Here is a 16,314-nt window from a genome sequence, read left to right as displayed (position 1 = left end):
CTCAAGACAGAGCTTACAATACAATACCAAAAAAAACAAAAAAAAAAACCCTACTCAGTGCCTTTGTGGTCTGCCCAGTGACAGAGTCAAAATATCCTTCCTTTCATCCCTGTAGTCCTAGGACTACTGACAGTTTCCCATGGGCTCTTGCTCTGCTGCCTGGTGACAGAGGCCAGGAAGCCCTTTCCCTCACTTCTGCAGTCCCACGGCAACTATGGTTCACCTACAATCCAACCACCTATAGTTCTGTGGTCATTCTTGTATCTGACTTTTAGAATAAATAATAAAGCATTGATTGAAGTTCTGGAGGACATTCAGCTCAAGAAGAATGGTATGGAGCTCATTAGCCTAAAGGACAACACAGAACATTGAGACTCTGGGTGGTAGGGTGAGTGATGAAACAGCCTTTCCAGTATTTAAAATAAGAAATCTGTGGATATGATCCAGGAAATTATAGATATTTGTGAATATATTTATGAAATAAGGACCTAGCTACTTAGATGAAGCTAAACCTATAAACCTAGGTTGTTCCAAGGTTTGGCCATTATGCCAAAAAAAAAAAAATCTACTAACCTTGATTTCATGTGTTAAGGCTAGTTCTATCAACTGGCCAAAATACTGTGCAACTGTAGTTAGTGCATCGTTAATACAAGATTTCATAGACTTTAGTATCTGTTCATCTTCAATCTCTATGCATCTGAAAGGAAAATATGAAAAATATTAATAAGGAAAAATAACATCATTTATTTAAATGTAGTGAATTAATTCAGGTATCTTCCTAATAGAATGTGTAAGACACAAGCCCACATTTTCCAGAGCATTACAAGGCGGAGGAAGAGTTCCTCCCTTTCAATGAGTTCGGACATTAGCTGTGCTGAAGGCTTGTCACACAGCCCAGTGCACGGAGAGGGGATGAGGAAGTGATTCTGGCTTCTCTCCCTCCCTGCCAAAGCCATTTTCACTGCCAGAAATATGTCTGAGGGTCATGCAGCCCTCAGGGACATATTTCTGGCAGCAAAATGGGCTTTTGCATGGAGGAGAAAACCGTGCCAACCACCACCACTCATGTGAGTGCTTCAGAAGTGGGAATGCGGCCACATTGGCTGCTCACACACAAGTTTAGTCAGGATGTAGGTCAGAGATTTGCATCTATCTGTCTCTCTTTTTAACAGCTCCTAGTGTATATTAGGCAATCATAAATAAAAAATGAGTAACTAGATGTTTCCTCATATTTAAATCAGGCCTGTCCAATCCCCAGGCTTCATATTGCCTGCCAGTTGAAAGGCTGGCTGTTGCACCCGCTTCTGCAGGGGCGGATTAAACCTTTTGCCGCCCATAGACGACCAAGGATTTGCTGCCCCCACCGCCACAGCTGTGTGGCCTTTGCTGCCCCCATCCTGCTGTTCAGCGGCGGTTTTTAGAAGAAAAAGGGGGGACATTCCCCTCGTCCCCAAAGAGGGGTGGCAACATTTGAGAAGCAGCAAAATTTACCACTCCTCAAATTTTGCCGCCATAGGCAAGTGCCTACTTTGCCTCTCCTTAAATCCACCACTGCCCTTCTGTACATAAAGAACGCTCTGAGGACAGGCAAAACTAGGGGGGCAGCCAGGGCATGTGTCCTAGGTGCCACTGGGGGGCACCAGTGCCATGCTGCCCCCCACCCCCTCCCCAATTCACAGATTTAATAAATAAATAAATAAAATTAACCTGTAGCCCCTTCGAGGGGCTTCCTAAGGCCCGCAGTGGGGGTCTGCAAAGGTTCCCCCTCCCCCCACTGGCCTCTTAGATCACTGCCACAGCCTGTCTCAGGCTAACTTTCAGGCCTGTTTAGGCCTACAAAGATCAGTGCAGTGGCCATTTTGGAGGTCGCCGCAAATGCTCAGAAGGCCTCTGTGAGGCCTGGCAAGGCATAGGACCTCGCAGGGACCATTTGCGCATGTGTGGTGGCCATTGTTTTTAAAAGATTTTAAAGGCTGCTGAAAACAAAAATGGCTGCTGCACATGCTCAAATGGCCTCTGCAAGACCCAAGTCTAGATTTTTCCCTGATCTAGGGAGTCAGAAGAATGAAAAGTTGTTGGCAAGGGACCCGAGCATTTAAAGAACAGATATAAATGGCACAAAAGTAAGTGCACAAAACATCCCTTAAAAAGACAATGTTGGTTTAATACCTTGTAAGCTGGCAAAACTGAAGGGTTGGGGGCGGGGGGAAAGGCAAGGAATAAAATAGAAATATTCACTCACATGCTGTTTAATTCTCTATACAGAGCTCTATCTTTATCTGTATATTGTCAACCAATCTGATCATAAGGTTTGTGGGATTTCAAACTTGGAAAGTGCCTGCCTTTAACTTGTGTGGTGCTTAAAAAAACAAACTGAATATCACAATGTTTTGCTGTTCTGTGGCTAGTTGCAACTTCCACCTTCTTCCTGATCAGGCTGCTGGATCCAAGCCTATTGAAAGCTGCTGGATAATTTCTGATTGTTTGGGGCCCCTAGGATTTCCCATTGCAACCATCTCTCTTTAAGGCAAAAGCTGTTTGGACAGAAAAAACCCATTCCTGAATTTCTTGGAGGCAGCAACCTGTAGTGAGGTGTGCTGAGGTGGCAGAGCATTTTCTAAAGAGAGCTTTCACTGCTTAGCTCTATGGAGGCATGCCTAGCACATGGATGGGCTGCGTTTCCTTGGGAATGCAACTGGAACATACGTGCCACATGTGTGGTTGTATGCATGTGTGTGATGCTTACAACCTGTTTCTCCTGAAAGTGTCTGAACTTGTATTTTTGAGCTGATATTATGGTAAAGTTATCTGAAAGATGGGTGTCAGATGTTTGGACAGGGGCACAATTTCAGTGCTTGCCCTAGGCGCTATTTTCCCTAGATACGCCTCTGGCTCTGAGACCCAAACATAGCCAATCCTAGATGGCTCACTTGACAGGATCTTAAGCTTGGGTGATGAGGTTCTTGCTTCAAGATCCACTTTAGTCAATTTCAACAGTGAGACAAATACAGTAGGAGCTGCATTTGTTGAAGTTCCAGTTCATCAACTTTTTGCACCAACTATCCTAATGACCACTAGGAGCATTGGGAATATAGATCATGAGTAAGGGTCTCTATAGCCATTCTACCTGTCTCTACTCTATGACCCCTGATATGACTCTTCAGTTATTTCCTGTGAGAGTCAGAATCCCTTCCTTTCCTCTTCGAGAGCAGATAGGAAACATCTCTCTCTCTCGCCCTACCTATTCATTATAGAGGAGGAGAGCTGGTCTTGTGATAGCAAGCATAAATTGCCCCCTTAGCTAAACAGGCTCCACCCTGGTTGCATATGAATGGGAGACTTGATGTGTGAGCACTGTAAAATATTCCCCTTAGGGGATGGAGCCACTCTGGGAAGAGCAGAAGGTTCCAGATTCCCTTGCTGGCATCTCCAAGACAGGGCTGAGAGAGATTCCTGCCTGCAAACTTGGAGAAGCTGCTGCCAGTCTGTAAAGACAATACTGAGCGAGATAGACCAATGGTCTGACTCAGTATATGGCAGTTTCCTATGTTCCTATGTTCCTATTATGTAGTTCTATGGATTAAGGATTAGATTTTTCCTATCCAAAGTATTTATTCACCAATAATTACTTAGTATTTAGTTCTACAAGAATCTCCAAGTGTCTTCTCTAAATAGCTGCAATAACTAAACTCTGCATTCTACTCTGCAACTGGAGTGTGTAGCTTCTTTAGTGCTCTGCTAATTAATCTGGGGGTAAAAATTACAACCCCCAACAGCACTGGCATGAATGAAACTGCTGAACTGCATGAGGAAAGCCTAACACATGCAGTTTATAAAGTGGACTTGCCTTCCATATTCTTGCTTCATTTCAGCAGCCCCTGCTCATTGCTTGCACATATGTAAGGTAAAGGTAAAGTGTGCTGTCAAGTTGATTAATCAAGAAAAGAGTCAAGACCAAACAGCAATTCTAAAGCACAAATATGAAGATTAATTAAAATGCATCAACTGGTCATTATGAGGATGACCCAGAGCCACACATGCTTCTAATCCTCTTCTGTTTAGGGAAAAGCTCCACAAACACATGAGGATTCTCCACTGCACATACAAAACTAGTAACAGAAAGGAAATTATGATGCACAGCACAACTCTATGTATACATCAGAGCTAGCAGATCTCAGCCATTAGATGAGAGTGGAAACTTATCTATTTGTTTCAATCCACTATAATATCATAGTTCTTCAAATATTAAATATGTCCACCATATTCAGCCTTGAAGGTAGAACTACAAAGGCAAAGATATCATAACCGATGGCACTGGGTATTACCTTTCTGTAACTGTTGTAAGTTCGGAGCATTTTTCCACTAACATTTTTTCATACTGCAGGACAAAGAAATACAAATGTGTTGAAATGGGGGGCGGAAATGCTAAGGACATTTTCTTTTTGCAACAAGAAATAATTAAATTATTATAATTTAGATGGAATTGATGTCCAGGTTAACAAAGTACTGTACAGCAATGATGAGTGTGCATGCTTCAGTGGATGGGTTATTTTAATCAATCTCTTCTTCCTTCTAAAGCAGACTGTGACTCCCAAAAATATGTCCTTGAGGGCTGCATTACACTCAGGGGCATTTTCAGGAGTCACAGTCAGCTTCAGAGGGAAGGAGATATTGATGAAAATAGCCCCTCTCCTGAAGCATGCACATATATCATTGCTGCACCAGCACTTTGTCACCCAGCATTTTCACAGTATGAGTTTTGTTTGAAAACATGTTTTAAAATATTTTCTGGCTTTAGCAAAATATAAAAATTTGTGTTCACTCATGTGCAGATCAGGTCAACAAGAGTAAACACAAGGTGTTTGGAACCCCACAGAGGGAAAAGTGGTGAGTAATTTAGAGCAGAGAATCAATAGATAAGCAGAGCATTAAGCACTCACTCCTAAATAAATTCTAAATAAGTCAGCTTTAATCTAAAATAAAAGATAGCATTTTGTTACACTCATACACTTTTCTTTATACCTAATCGCCTTTAAGCATCTCAACTTCAGGAAAATTTCACAGCATGGAAAATTATTCCTTTTCCTTGACTCACAATCTGCTGTTTTATTTCACACATCATTTTTGTGACTTAATCCTACTCAGTCATAACATTATGACATAGTATTTTGTAAACACATGAAATACACATTTTCAAATCATAAAGGGGATTCATAAAATTTTATTATGTTTAAGGGGTTTTTTTAGAAAATAAAAGCATGTATGAGTTTTGACCTCTCACCAGTCCCATGAGGTTCTAGGGTTTTTTAATTTTGTTTTGTTTTTTTAATGTAGTTACTCTGGATACAAAGAGTATGTCATAATAATCCTACCTGGTGCATTTCTTCCCAGGAATTCCTTGTGAATGTGTTATATTCATTTATCATTGAACGGACATGGCAATTGACTCTTACTGTCATGCTATGGACTCTCTGCCACCTGTTCTTCTCTAGCTTTTGAACTATTCTCGTCAGCTCAGTGCTTATAATCCAAGCTCTTTTCAGCAACAATTGCAATTTATCGCAGGCAGTGTTTTGTGATGAAAAAGAAAATTCACTCTGTGCATCTTCTTCTATACTGATTGGTTTAGACTGAAGAATACACATGCATTCACAATCGGTCATAAGCTTCAGATCTTCCATCCAACGCTGGACAGAGTCCACCTGGATTAAATGCATGCTAAAAAGTAAGAGGAAAAGAAAACATATAAATGTTAGTTCTGTTTGCTGATTCCTATCCTGTTTTTTCTGCAGCAGATATCTGTCATGGCAGACATCAGTCATGGGGAACATCCCCATTATTTTTAATGTGACAAATGCAAGCACAAAGGTGAATGCATACAAATGGCATTCCTCAAGCATAGGGAGAATGCAGTGTAGAATAAACGTTTGGGTTCTGAGCAAGGGATCTGAGCAATGTCAGGTGGGGATTCAGCTTGTGCAACATCACCAAGCTCTATCCAACTACACAAAAGAGCAGCTAAACTACCCAAGAAGCTTCATAATATCATTAGGCCAGGGTAGATCATATGGTACAGTTTGACCCTTATAAAAGCTTCCACATCATTAAGCTTTTTGTCTGATCTAAGTACCAAGAGAACTAGTTCATATGATTGCAGATAAAACTTGAAAACAAGACTTCAGTTCTAAGACCCAGAGGAACATGTACCCAACCACCGAACAGCATATTTTTAGCTCACACGATTGTATAAGTCATTTTCTGATTCTGCAGGACTGACTCACAATATTTGGGGCTAACTATACTACAAAACTGTTCCCTCAACAGCTAGAAGAATCAGCTAGTGACAGGAAGTTTATCACTTATGTCCCTAACAAGCTGCAAATTGTTGACTGAATCTAAAAGACAAGATACAAAGATATTTGAATAGGCTGAAAACTAAGTTTGAAGGGTAAGCTCTCTCAATTGTATGAATGTCTCCACTTTATTTAACAAATCCTTTTGCTGAATTACAGCTACACATGACTTATATGATAATTTCCACTGCTGCAATGATACACAACATAGGAAGACAGGAAGCTGCCAGGCCAGACCATTAGTCTATCTAGCTCAGTATTGTCTACACAGACTGGCAGCGGCTCCTCCAAAGCTGTAGGCAGGAGTCTCTCCCAGCCCTATTTTGGAGATGTCAGGTAGGGAACCTGGACCCTTCTATATCCAAGCATGCAGATGCTTTTCCCAGAACAGCCCCATCCCCTGAGGGAAATATCTTGAACATCTGGGGGCCCAACGTTGAGGATCCCTGTTGTGTTCACATGTAGTCTCCCATTCAAATGCAAACCAGGGTAGACTCTGCTTAGTAAAGGAGACAATTCATGATAGCTACCATAAGACCATTGGGTGGAATGAAAGACTATTACTATTACTACAAATATTTATACACTGCTTTTCAAAAGTGTTCTCAAAGTAGTATACAAACAAAAATAAATACATAATTAAGGTGGTTCTCTGTCCCAAAAGAGTTCACAGTTGAAAAAGAAACATAAGGAAACACATCAACAACACATACACTGTAAGGAGACTGTGCTGAGGCTGGATAGGGCCAGTTGCTCTCCCCCGGCTAAATTCTAAGAGAGTCAACACTTTAAAAGGTGACTCTTTGTTCAGTCAGCATTTATTTATTTATTTATTTATTTGGCAAATTTATTGACCGCCTGACTTCCATAGACTCGAGGCGCTTTACATAAATTAAAACAATAACGAGAACAAGAGAGAAAGGGGGGAAACACACACACACACACACACACACACACACACTAAAAACTAAAAGTCTAACAAAATAAATAAGTTTTCAAAAGCTTCTTAAAGGACAGAAGGGAGGTGGCATTACGAAACTCAGGAGGCAGGGTGTTCCATAAGGAGGGGGCTGCTACAGAGAAGGCCCTCCCACAAGCCCGGGCCCCACACACCTCCCCTGGGCCCAGAACTCTGAGAAGGGCCACCTGAGACGACCTCACAGGTCGGGTCGAAGTTGGAGGGAAGAGGCTGTCCTGAAGGTACACAGGTGCCAAACCCTGAAGGGTTTTATAGGTGATAAGCAGCACTTTGAATTGGACCTGGAAGCGAACTGGCAATCAATGCAGTGACCTCAACAAAGGTGAAACATGGTCATATTTTCTGCTGCCCTTAAGCAGCCAGGCTGTGGCATTTGGGGCCAGCTGAAGCTTCCAAGATGTCTTCAAAGGCAACCCCTCTTGTTAAGAATTGTTATATACCAATTGTTACATAACATTTTTCAAAAGAGAAATTTTCAAAGCAGTTTGCATAGCAAAATGAATCCGTTCCTGTTCCAATAGGGCTCACTAAAAAGAAACATAAAGGTAGACACCAGAAATACCCACTGAGAGGGATGGTGTGCTATGCTAGGATTAAATATGGACAGTTAGTTACAATCCCCTCACTGAAAATAAGACCCACCACTTTCAAAAGGAGTTTCTTTGCCTAGTTAGCAGGGGTAAATGTGCAAAGTGTACACAAAGAGTAACCTGGCACCCACAATATTTCTGAAAATATTTTACATATGGGAAATTGAGCCTTTTGGAAGGGCGGTATAAAAGTTTTAATAATAAATAATAAATAAATAAAATTATTATTATCAATTTTCAGCCCCCAAAAAAGGTATCAGTGGTTTATATAGGGGGAAAAAGTTGTAACAATAAGAGGATTCCTTCTCTCCAAAGGGCTCACAGTCTAAAAAGAAACACAAAAGAGAGACACCAACCCCAGCCAGCACAGGGATGTTGTACTGGGGTTGAATATAGTCAGTTCCTCTGTCCCTTCTAAATATAAAACAGCCAATATTTGAAAAGGTGTCTCTTTGCCCAGTTAGCAGGAGTTATGAAAATCAGCCATAGGTTTCCTATCCACAATAGCATTTAAAATTCTCCTGAAAAGCTTGGTATCTACTCCCCACCCTGGCCCCACCATCTGCATATTAATAGGCCTGTTCTTATGAGGAAAAGCTACCCAGGTTTTCCTCCTACCTTGCTTCCTCACAACTGAAAATTGGGAGCATAAACCGCTCCCAACCTGGAAGTAGGACACAGTTTTTGATTGTGTGAATGATCTCTTTGTCTCCAAGCTGGCTATAGACCTGGTTTTTAAGCACTGCATCTGTAAACTGGTGGGGGTTAACCTTCAGATGCTGGACCCGTGAGTGCTTCCTGGTGGGTTATTTGGCTCCCCCAACCCCTCATTTTTGCTGGTGCAGTGCTTAAAAACCATGTTTGAAGCCAGCTTGGAGACAACGTGTCTCCAACCCAGCTCCTGACCTGAACTTTAAGCGCAGCACCCGGGGGGGGGTACTTTGGCCCCCACACCCCACTTCCAGTTTTGGGGATACAGTCTTTTAAATCAAAACCTGGAGTTGATTTGGAGATACTTTCTCTCCAAGCTAGCTTCTGGTAAGTATTACTGGGTCAATGCCAACCGGACACCAACAATGATAGTGTTGGGGTAGACCTATCAGCCTCCCTGATATTTTTCTTCCATATCATTATTGGATCAGCACTGATCCAGCATTTCTCCTCATGCACAGGCCTACTTACTATGCTCTCTTAAAAGTAAAGCCCTCTTCAGTTGTTAAATTAAAAAATGCTGTACTTGCGGAGAGCGTCTAAAACAAGGAAGTCCTGTCACAGCCCCATCACTCACCCCCTCAGCGGATCTGCCAGCATTCCTATGAAGAGGCAAACACTGTATCCATACCTGGGAGACTCGGGCAAATACAGTGATGCTCTACACACGATCCATGTGTAGAGCCTGCAGGGCTTAGCCTGCTCTCCCCGCAGACAATCCAACCTTGAGCCCTGGGCAGTTTAAGTTATGCTCAGTGTTCAGATGAGAAAAGCTGTATAGTCAGTATAGTGAATCCGTACACATAAACTTTGGCCTCACTAGAAAAGATTAAGTGTGACATAAATGTGGAATATTTGAAGTTACTTTGAAGTTAGATGGTCTCAAATCCAGACATATGACTTTAAGAGATGGACTGAACTGTCTTTGCCTCCAGGATTCACAATAGCAAGCTTAAGTGCAATATGATATATCAGTGGACAATATTAGTTCCTCTTATGGGCTGTATTTTTCATGGGCTGTAATCCTCACAACTATAATTTGATTATTTATATTTTGTTTCTGCTGGATTTTCATATATAGTAACCCCAAAGAACAAAAGAACGTAAGAATAGCCCTGCTGGATGAGGCCCAGGGCACTTATAATCCTGTTTCACACAGTGGCCCTCCAGATGCCTCTGGGAAGCTCACAGGCAAGAACTGAGGGCATGCCCTCTCTCTTGCTATTCCTCCTCTGCACCTGATACTTAGAGGCATTTTGCCTCTTAGGCTGGATGTGGCCTATAACCCTCAGACTAGTAGCCATTGATAGACCTGTCCTCCATGAATTTATCTAAATATTCTTACAGCCATTGAAGCTGTTGGTTGTTACCACATCTTGTGGCAAGGAATTCCATAGGTTAATTATGTGTTGTGTGAAAAGGTACTTCCTTTTGTCGGTCTTAAATTTCTTGGCAATCAGTTTCATGGGATGACCGCTGATTCTAGTGTTATGGGAGAAAAATTTCTATCAACTTTCTTCACACTATGCATTTTTATAGACATCTATCATGTCTCTCCTCAGTCATCTTTTTTCTAAACTAAAAAGCCCGAAGTTTTGTAGGCTTGCCTCATAAGGAAGGTGCTCTAGGCCGCTGATCATTTTGCTTGCCTTCTTGCGTACCTTCTCCATCCCTATAATGTCCTTTCTGAGTTATGGTGACCAGAACTATACACACTACTCCAAACATCAGAGGCTATCTAGGGAAAATAGCGCCTAGGGCAAACACTGAAATTGCGCCCCCTGTCCAAGCATCTGACACCCATCTTTGAGATAACTTTACCATAATATCAGCTGAAAAATACAAGTCAAGCTCATTAATCTTTTAATATTTCAAAAACTATTTAGCAGTGGACTTAGCCAGACCAAAAAATGCTGGAAAACTACAAATTTCAGTATGCTGGGGCTCATGAAATACCCAATTACTATGTGGAGGTGTACTTGGAAAACTAAACAGAAGTGCCTGTCTAATTCTCTACTATGCATTGTAGCATCACCATTACATAAGTTTTAAAAATCAATGGAGAATTTGACTTTTCCCAGATACTCTGAAAATAATTAAAGGATATGCAGAGTAAACTGTGTCACTGCTTGGAATATATTCTAGTATTTCAGAAAGACAGTTAAAATGAGAGAAAGAGAGCAAGAAACTCCCAGTGGGCCTTAATATTAAGGGTTTCACACTGATTCAAAGACAAACTCACCATTAATAGCCATCTTAGTAAGACATCACATTTAACTCACTTATCACAAGAAGCAAAGTAAGAGCAAATGAATACAATCCTAGCTCATAAGCGTCAGCTCAGTATTCACAAGCCCCGATTCTCTGTACATAGTGCCAATCTGAATATGTGTACAGTGTCTTATATTATATTATTATTATTTTTACCTGTAGCCCCTTTGGGGGGCTTCCTAAAGGCTGGGGGGGATTTGCAAAGGTTCCCCCTCACTCCGCTGGCCTCTAGGGCCTCGCAGGGACCATTTGAGCATGTGCAGTGGCCGTTTTTAAAAATAATCTTTTTTTTAAAGGCCACTGAAAACAAAATGGCCACCGCGCATGCTCAAATGGCCTCTGCAAAGCCTGGCATGACCTAGGGCCTCACAGAGGCCATTTGAGCATGCACGGTGGCCATTTTGGTTTTGGCAGCCATTTTTAAAAAAAAATAATTTTACAAAATGGCGCCCCCCTTCAAGTGGCGCCCGGGGCACATGCCCTGCCTGCCCTACCCCTAGATACGCCCCTGCCAAACATGGCTTCACCATAATTTTGTGTAAGGGCATTATAATATTAGCAGTTTTATTTTCAATCCCTAATTATTCTAAGCATAGAATTGGCCTTTTACACAGCTGCTGCACTGTCATCACTTTCAACAAGCTATGCACCACAACCCCAAGATCACTCTCCTGATCATTCACCGACAGCTTAAACCTCATAATCGTATATGTGAAGTTGGGGTTTTCTTGCCCCTATATGCACACTTGCTAACATTTGCCACTTTGTTGCCCAATCCTCCAGTTTGGAGAGATCCTTTTGGCACTTTTTGCAATCTGTTTTGGATTTCACTACCCTAAGTAGTTTGGTGTCATCTACAAATTTGGCCACCTCGCTGTTTACCCCAACTTCTAGATCATTTATGAATACATTAAAAAGTACTGGTCCCAGTACAGATCCCTGGGGGACCCCACATCTTACTTCCCTCCATTTAGAGAACTGACCATTTGCTACCCTCATTCATATTCTGTTTCAGGAATATGAATGAATATGAAAGAACCCCTTTCATGCATATTCTGTTCACTCATGGCGAACTCTTCAGGTTACATTATAGTGGCTTCACTTATTATTGCTCTTTTTAAATGTACAATCATGTACTTGCAGCTTTTTGTGTGTGCATTGTAATTATTATGGCAATGAATGGCAATGTAATTCCCATGCTTGAGATATCAATTTGATTACCAGTTACTCTCACTTTTGCAATCTTATATCACAGCCACGCTAATATTGAATATGAGATGCATTTATGAAATCCACTCTCATGGCTGTGTGAGTATGTGTACACATATGCACACATATGCACACCTATGACAGGTATGAGTACATTCCCACTGATATGAAATAAAACAGAGGAGAAATGCGGGGGGGAGTGAGAGAATGATGTATAACATTCATGCAAACACACACTTTTGTCATTTAGGGCACACAAAATCTCCCCAAAAGCTTTGAACACATTGTTCTAAGTACTAATATATTGCATGCGTATTACTTTCTGAATTCTGGTTAAAATTAAAATCAATGTCAGCCAACAGACAGAAACCTTTACAGCAGTAGACCGGTTTTTCTAAGATTATTAGAGGAATTAGAATGCCAATCATTGTAAACTCAAGCTGACGATGACAGAAACAGCACTGCCCTTAATGGACCTCTTAGTGGTGCTCTAGGTTTAGGCCCTTATTAGATTCCATGAATCAATACAGGAAGCACTGAAAAATAATGGCACTCTGGCAAAATGAAATAAGAAAATTTCTGAACGGGAGCACAAATATAATGACATTCACTGGATGTTTTTGGTACACTTTTAGTAATGCTACCACCTGAATAAAACTACACCTGGCAGGCATTTGCCTTTAGCTTGATGGGCATACATCTTTCAGCAAACAAAAGCTTAGTAATCGAAGCAGATCATAAAGTATTCCTAAAAATAGACAGATGGAATACTGAGCCAACATGGTGCAGTGGTTGGAGCACTGGAGTGGGACTGGGCAGACCCAAGTTCAAATCCCCATTCAGCCGTGAAACTCATAGGATGACCTCATGACACTAATCTCTCAGCCTACCCTACCTCACAGTGTTGTGGTGAGGATAAACAATACCATGTAAACTGCTTGGGTTCCTTGGAGGAAGAGCAGGATATAAATGTAAATAAATAAAATACCTGAATGCTTGCATGTATCAAAGATCATGTCACAAAGTCCCTTGTAAGATAGGGTAAGAGAATTCCATATTCAGGATGTCAGAAGGTATCTTAACAGTCCTTTGACCTTACCCCTCTTTTATTGTAAAAGCTTTCATGGCCATGCAAAACAATAAAAAAATAAAAAATCATACCTAAACATCAGTATTCCAGTCTTCTCTGAACAAAAAGCAGGTTGTCACTAATAGCCTTATTTACATCTTGCCTTCGATCTATTGTTACTCCAATCAGATATATAATTAATTCCTTTTCATGTAGATATAAATTCCTTAACTACTACTCCTATGTGAGGAACAGAGAACCACTAGATTATTTCTTGAAAATATCAGAATAATAACAGCCTCAAAAAACATTTGGTTTCAGGTAAAAAGCATTTAGGAAAGGTTGTCATTTTCTAGGCCAGGGTTGAATCAAATGACTGAAGAGAGAATCCGTGTCTCTTGTTGGAACTAGGACCCTGGTAGCATCAGCTCTCAGCTACAATGTCTCATAGTGACCACTGGGGGGAGGGTCATGGATAAAAGTGCTGGACTCCTCCCCTCTCTGTTCTCCCAGTGTTAGTCTCCATTTTGTCTCTCCAGAGATGGCTCTTTGTTTTGGTCTCTCTCTTCAGCCATAAGCTACAGCTGAAATAAGCTGCAGGCTTTTTCACATTTGTTTGTAACTTTCTTTAAATAAATTCTTTCTTGTTGTTCTTCAGTCCTGAAGAACTGTCTCAAGACCTCTTGCTTTGCTGCTTTCTCACCAAACTGGTTTTGCTTTTGCAGTTTGGGGACTGAACTGCCATTCTTCCTCTACAGTTTTATTCTTATATCCATGCCAAGATGATTAGTGATATCAAAGCTGACATTGCAAATGCCAGCCATTTATTTGGTAAAATTCATGTGGTTTCCAACTCAGTGTCACTAACAATCTACTCAGCTCCCAAATGCAGATACATGTTTAACATGTGCAGTTCCCCATTCCAGCTATGCATGCATCATTGCCACTAAATCATCAAATGCACTATATCATCAAATAGCCTTCAAAACCTGAGAACCCCAATTTATACCAAGCAAACTGGTCCAATACACTGGGTTAAACAAAGGCAGTGACATTTTTCAGAAGAAACCAAGTGCTTTTCAATGTGATGAGCTCCTAACTATTGTTATGTCAACTATTATCATGATTTAGGCTAATTGTTCATAAAATAAATAGAATGGCTGAGATCCAGACTTACATTGCATGTGCTGAAGAATGCTGCACATGCATGGAAAAGAAGAAATTTTTGCTAGACTCCCCTTCTCTCTACAGTTCACTGTGCCTTCTGAAAATATGTCCCTAAGGGTCCTGAAACTCTCAAGGACAGATTTTTGGGAGGCAAAGTGAGCTCCATAGGAAAGCGGACAAAGGCTAAAATTGTTCCTCCCCCACTTTACATGTGCACCATTTTTCAGCATGCTCAATGTTAGTCTGGATGTCAGCCAGTGAAATCAGATGAAGTCAATGGGAGTAATCCAGGTAAACAATTTGAGAATTTATTTATATTAGCTATTAAAATACTTATATATGGCTCTTCTAGCAGTTCAGAGCAGCTTACAACAGACATAAAAACAGAAAACCAATTTCTCTGTCTAAAGTCCAATGAAGTTAGGAGTTACAATGCAGCCTTCGATTTCAGTTCTTGAAGCTGGCTACTTGCATTGATCAGTAAGCTTGAATATGTATAATTAGGTACACAACTGCAGTCATGGAATCCTGCAGACATAATTCATAAGCCATTATAAACTATCAATTAAGCCAGATCACATCCATTAAAGATGGCAAGGTTAAACTGGCTTGTGGATAATAGCTCCTGTTTGATTACTGCAAATTTTGTGCCAAGGGTTACTTAGGACCCCAAGGTTTACTTAGGACATGCATGTGTTAAATAATGCAGTACTGACTTGACTTTTGCTTATGGTTGCATACCTAAGGCTCCCTTAACTAGCATTTTGAAATCTAAGGAGATTCCAAATTATTTCAGTCCATCTGTGTCAGACCTAGCCAAATATTCTGTATCATTAAGGGCAATCCAGGACGCAGGAGTGTTCTTTTTTCTCCAGCTGTAAAATTCTGTGGCTTGGGGGACGAGGGTGTCTCTGCTATCCAAATCACAGAATAAATAATTAAATCTTAATGTAAAATATTGCTTTGAATTTGTTTTAATACATTGACCTACAATAAGAATGAACCACTTACAAACATATATGGTTCAACACGCAACATATTCTGATGCACTTTCTTCATTCAAACTTCTATTCTTTTGACATTTTTTAAACCCACAAATATCTAAGTGTAAAACGTGGTTTAATAACATTTTGACCGTATGCCCTAACCACAATTACATGCTTTCACAAAAGCCTAAAGCAATGCTTACAGAGCACAACAGAAGCCAATGGAATGGGCTTCCAAATCTGGAATGAATATACAGCCCAAACCTAAATTAATTTGCAAATGTAACCTCTGAAATTTGTTTACAGTGGTACATATGTATTTCAACTACACACCAAGAATTATTTGGATAGCAGTCAATGTATTCAATAAGTTAAAGAAATAGCAGTCATCCTTAAAATGAAAGTGATAGAAGAGGAAATAGATTTGAGATATATCATTTTAAGTAAAGCAACACAATCTTTTCTAGTATATTCCAATTTCAACTGAAAAGTGGCTTATGACATAAATGCTCTCCCCATTTAACTTTAAAGATCACAAAGCATTGGGTTGTCAACTAGGGACTTTTATAGAGGACATGCAACTATTTTGGGTACCAAGTGATTTTTTTGGGGAGGGACATTAGGAGGATGTTGCTAGCACTGCTCTTCTGCATGCTCCCAGAAGCCTCTCTGCTTTTGTCTGAGACCACAGGCATGTGGTTCTCACTTTTAATATGCTCAGGAGTCACATGGGATTGTGAGCTCTCCATTTTTTGGCATATTGGGGACCAGTCACACAGCGGGCAGTGGGACAGTTACCCCCAGATTTAGCAGCTACCAAAGACAAATTGAAAGGGAACTAGCCTCACACCTTCCCATGTGTTTGAGAATGCCTAAGTAGACTTCTGAAGTTAATTTGCAAAAATTAGTTTTTCATTCAAGGTCTCTCTGCACAAAGATTGGCTCCTTCTTGGTCTATCTCCCCTCCATAGTTGCCTCA

General features: G+C 40.8%; 1 protein-coding gene across 3 annotated transcripts in view; it reads right to left on the bottom strand.

Moving 5' to 3' along the window:
- INSC (INSC spindle orientation adaptor protein) overlaps window positions 1-8,610 on the bottom strand; it is a 130,485-nt gene extending 121,875 nt beyond the window's left edge. For 2 of the 3 annotated variants that reach the window (XM_053284444.1, XM_053284445.1), the window contains exons 1-4: window positions 8,541-8,610; window positions 5,373-5,718; window positions 4,326-4,378; window positions 574-697 (exon numbers count right to left, since the gene is read on the bottom strand). In XM_053284444.1, the coding sequence (XP_053140419.1) occupies window positions 574-697; window positions 4,326-4,378; window positions 5,373-5,718; window positions 8,541-8,572 (555 nt within the window). In that variant the 5' untranslated portion in view covers window positions 8,573-8,610. The remainder of the gene's footprint in view (window positions 1-573; window positions 698-4,325; window positions 4,379-5,372; window positions 5,719-8,540) is intronic. The other variant, XM_053284443.1, reaches the window with a different exon arrangement.
- Window positions 8,611-16,314: the final 7,704 nt, after the last annotated feature.

The sequence above is a fragment of the Hemicordylus capensis genome, chromosome 1, assembly GCF_027244095.1.
Source record: "Hemicordylus capensis ecotype Gifberg chromosome 1, rHemCap1.1.pri, whole genome shotgun sequence".
NCBI classification, from domain to species: Eukaryota; Metazoa; Chordata; class Lepidosauria; order Squamata; family Cordylidae; genus Hemicordylus; species Hemicordylus capensis.
Note: the sequence above shows the minus strand (reverse complement) of the source record. Positions and strands in the feature narration are given on the sequence as shown.